Below are 4,249 nucleotides of genomic sequence, written 5' to 3'. Positions count from 1 at the left end.
TGGCCTCAAGCGCGTCCTCCGCCTACTCCTCCGTAAGAGCCGCCTCCGTGCTGCGCCGCTTTGTGCATGGCTGGGGGGGCCCGGGTGGGAACAGGGAGGGCTCTGTGCATGCCTCTGCCTTGCGCCGAACCTGTCCCTGCCTTGCTGCCCTCCTGACTGCCTGCTTCTGTCTGTCTTTCTCTGCTCTCGTGCCACCAGGCTGAGGAGAAGATGCAGTCTGAGGTGAGCCCGCACCCTCTGCTCACCTCCCACCCCTGCCACCGCGGCGAGTGGTGAACTCCTGGCCCCTCTCACTCCCTCTGCTCTCTCCCCACAGCAAATCCGCAAGCTGCGCCGCGAGCTGGAGTCCTCGCAGGAGAAGGTGGCAACCCTGACGTCCCAACTGTCTGCTAATGTGAGTCCCTGGGGGAGCCGCTGCTGGACACGCTGCTCTATGTCCCTGCAGTGCACGGGGCTGGTGCTGGTCTGCGCTCAAGAGAGCCTTGATTTCCCCTCTCCAGCCTCTTGCATCCCACACCTGGCAGTGGGTGCTCACCCAACTATGGGTGCTTGCCCAGGCGTAGATGCTCACCCATTTCTCCCCTTCTCCCAGGCCAACCTGGTAGCGGCTTTTGAGCAGAGCCTGGTGAGCATGACATCCCGCCTGCGGCACTTGGCTGAGACCGCTGAGGAGAAGGTGGGTGCTGTCAGGGTGCCAAGTGGGCATTGGGGGGCACTGGTGGTGCAGGAGGGTGCTCGTGGGGCTGGGGGATGCTGGACTTGGGTGAACCTGCTGCGGCACTGCCCGGCCCAAGGGTGCTCTCAGGGTGGGCCTTGCACTATTGGGATGTGCTCTATGGCTCCTGGCTCTGCTCCTCCAGGACACAGAGCTGCTGGATCTGCGAGAGACCATCGACTTCCTGAAGAAGAAGAACTCGGAGGCCCAAGCTGTGATCCAGGGTGCCCTGAACGGCACTGAAGTTACCCCCAAAGGTAAACTCCTCACTAGAGGGATCCAGCCCTTCCTGAGCTTCTCACCCAAACCCAACTGGGCTACTCCTGCCCGGGGCTGGCACAGAGCCCCAGGGCACCCATCACCCACGTGAGTTGTTCACACAGGAGGCAAGGTCCCCCTGGGCAGCAGCGTTTCCCCACCTGGGACCCCAGAGTATCTGAAAACGGGGTTGGACAACCAGAGCTGTCACTGCAGGTCTCGGTGCTGGTGTGCGGGGGGAACGGGATGGTCGTCCTCCCCGGGCCCTTTGCCGACAGCCCAGTTTTGGCTGCTGATCTTGGCTTTGTCCCATGAGTGCTGTTTCCAGCCCCGAAACCCCAATGTGAGTGCAAGGCACTGGCAGGGAGGTGACCTGGGACAGCAGCAGAACGATGTTTTGCTCTAGGCATCTCCGTGGGGTTTGAGGCAGTGCTCATGTGTTGTCTGAGCCCCTCATCATCTTATGAGGTAACTCTGAGAGCTCAGGTGGTATTTGGGTGAGACAAGGGAAGGGAGTGCAGGGAGGAGACGGGGGCGCTCTGGTGTTGGGACAGATGCAGTTTGCTGATACCTCCTTTCCCGATCTCTCCTGCTTCTCTTGCTGGCCCCAGAGCTGCGCATCAAGCGACAGAACTCCTCTGACAGCATCTCCAGCCTCAACAGCATCACCAGCCACTCCAGCATTGGCAGCAGCAAGGACGCTGATGCCAAGAAGAAGAAGAAGAAGAGCTGGGTGGGTTGGTTGGAGCATTGGCAGGAGGAGCGGGGCTTGGGGAGCTGCTTGCAGGGTCTGGCCAAGGTCAGCCCCACAAGCCAGGTGCTCTCGGTCTACCTTGGCATCGTGGTGCTGGTCCCCTCTGTCCCCTGGTGACAGCACTGGTGAGGAGCGTGTAGCCACCACGGATTTGTGTCTTGACTTGTTGGCCGGGACTTTTCCAGACCGTCTGGGAGTTTTGCAGCCCTGCTCCTGCATGCCTGTTCCCTTGTTTTTTCCCACATATCTCCCTTCTACCCATGCAATCTCTGGCAGTGCAGGGGACCGGACACCTTGGCCAGGCAGCCCCTTCCCCACACCAAGCAGCTCCGAGCTGGACACGCGATTAAGTCTTGCTTTGTTTTGTTTCTCTCCCCCTATGCTGACCTCAACCCTTTTTTTCCAGGTGTACGAGGTAAGTCCTATGCCGTCCTCTCTACCACATGCCGTGCCCTGCCAGGGCCCTCACTCCATTTTGCGGGACGGTGCTCATAACACTACCCATCCCATCCATCCCGCTGGCACTAACCCCCCAGCACGGGCCATCCCGGGGCCCCCAGCCTCCCTGCACACACCTTGGCTGCTGCTTTTGATGTTAAGGCCGAAATACTCACCCACACATTGGGGCTGAACTGCCCCGGCCAGCCCTGAGGCAGCAGGAAGGGCTCAGGTGGGGACCTGTCCCATGGATGGGCGCAATCCCCTGCTTGCCCAGGGAAGGCAGGCACTCTCCTGACTCCCTGTAGCCAGATTTTTTGGGATGGGGAGCTCACTGCGGCCCTGCCTGTGGCACTGGGGTGTGGTGCTGCTAATCTCTGCGTTGCCAGGGCTGGCCTGATGTGGCCCCAAGTGGCTCTGTCTCTGTTGGGACCCACACAGGTCCCAGTACTCCCCTCTTCTCCCTCTGTCAGCAGAGCCTGACGCCCACTTGTTTGGGTTTTTTTGCACTGAAATGCAATACTTTTGCTTTTGGGGACATACCAGACCAGCCTGCCTGGTGCTGATGGGAGTTGGGCTGGATCCTGCCCGTTCTCCATCCCCTCTTTCTCCCACCTCCCCTTGGAGCAGGCTCTGTCCCTCCAAGGGACACGCTGTGAGCCCGAGGTGCCCGTCCTGCTGCTCTCCTGCAGTATGGGGTTGCGTAAGCAGGATCCAGACCCGGTTTGGCCCCTGTGCAATGTCCGTCTGTCCTCCCTGGCCTCGGCACGCTGCTTGCCACCCACTGCTCTCTGTTTGCTGTGTGCATGCTGCATGCCCGGCCGGGATGCCCGGTGATGTCTTGCGGAGGGCTGGCTGGACCTCTGCGCTTCCAGGAGGACCCCACAGGGCAGAGGGGGGATGTGAGGCTGAAATTGTCCCCTTGTACCAGGCCCCTGGCTCTGCAGTGGCTGGAGCAGGGGATTTCTCCCTAAATGCCACTTACTGTGGTGGGGTGAACGTGAGGATGGAGTCGACCCTTCCTGATGGACCAGGGTGCTGGTGCAGTACCTGAACACCCTGATGTGGGTGCTGGTGGGGAGCAGAGCTTGGGAGAAACCTGACCAGGACATGGGTCCCGCTCTGGGGGGCTGTTTGGTGCCATCCAGGCTGGGGCTGGAGTGTTGCACAAAAGGCCGTGCACCTCCATCTGTCAGCAGAGCGGGGCCAGGCCGGTGCCTTCCCAGGGGCACGGTGCTACCTTGGTGATGGATATGGTGTTACTGGTCCCAGCTCAGACTGTGGGTCCTGGGCAGACAGGGTCTCTGGGGCAGGACCAGGTCTCTGCTCACAAGGCTGCACTGTTGAGCAGTCCCTAACAAGAGCATTTCTGTCTCTTGTAGCTACGCAGCTCCTTCAACAAGGCCTTCAGCATCAAGAAGGGACCCAAATCAGCCTCATCCTACTCAGACATTGAGGAGATTGCCACGCCGGACTCATCGGCCCCCTCCTCCCCCAAGCTGCAGCATGGCTCCACAGAAACCGCCTCACCCTCCATCAAATCCTCCACGTCCTCCTCCGTGGGCATCGACACGGCTGAGTACGTGGGGCCAGGGAGGACCAGTCATGGGGGCTGCAGGCTTCTACCCTGGACGCATGCAAGACTCGGTCTCTCCCTTGGCCCAGGCTCTTCCAGGCCCATGGTGAGGGTGAGCCAGAGAAGAAGGAGGTGTCGGAGCTGCGGTCAGAGCTGTGGGAGAAGGAGATGAAGCTGACAGACATCCGCCTGGAGGCCCTCAACTCGGCCCACCAGCTGGAGCAGCTGCGGGAGACCATGCACAACATGCAGGTAAGGACCACTGCCAGAAGCCCGGCTGGCTCTGAGCACCTGGGTGGCCACAGTCCCTGCGCCCCAACAACCGTACTGCGGCCCCAGAATGCTGCCGGTGTCCAGCTCCTCACCCTGTGCCGTAACTGGTTCTCCCCTAGCTGGAAGTGGATCTCCTGAAGGCCGAGAACGACCGGCTCAAAGTGGCTCCGGGGCCCTCGGCAGTGCCAGGCTCTGTTCCTGGCCACGTCACAAGCATGTCAGCCTCCTCTTCACC

At 61.0% G+C, this 4,249-nt stretch overlaps 1 protein-coding gene across 1 annotated transcript in view; it reads left to right on the top strand.

Annotated features, from left to right (window-relative positions):
* The window catches only part of NAV1 (neuron navigator 1), a gene marked incomplete at its 5' end in the record, with an annotated part of 12,949 nt that overhangs the window by 4,669 nt on the left and 4,031 nt on the right, over positions 1–4,249 (top strand). The window contains 9 exon segments of the mRNA XM_009696651.1: positions 199–222; positions 317–394; positions 593–676; positions 861–972; positions 1,585–1,706; positions 2,134–2,142; positions 3,548–3,758; positions 3,809–3,993; positions 4,134–4,249. The exon segment at positions 4,134–4,249 is cut by the window's right edge and continues 74 nt beyond it. Coding sequence (XP_009694953.1) covers positions 199–222; positions 317–394; positions 593–676; positions 861–972; positions 1,585–1,706; positions 2,134–2,142; positions 3,548–3,758; positions 3,809–3,993; positions 4,134–4,249 — 941 coding nt within the window.

The sequence above is a fragment of the Cariama cristata genome, unplaced genomic scaffold (assembly GCF_000690535.1).
Source record: "Cariama cristata isolate BGI_N322 unplaced genomic scaffold, ASM69053v1 scaffold34223, whole genome shotgun sequence".
Classification (NCBI taxonomy): domain Eukaryota; kingdom Metazoa; phylum Chordata; class Aves; order Cariamiformes; family Cariamidae; genus Cariama; species Cariama cristata.
The sequence above is the reverse complement of the archived record's forward strand: the minus strand, read 5'-3'. Positions and strand labels throughout refer to the sequence as shown.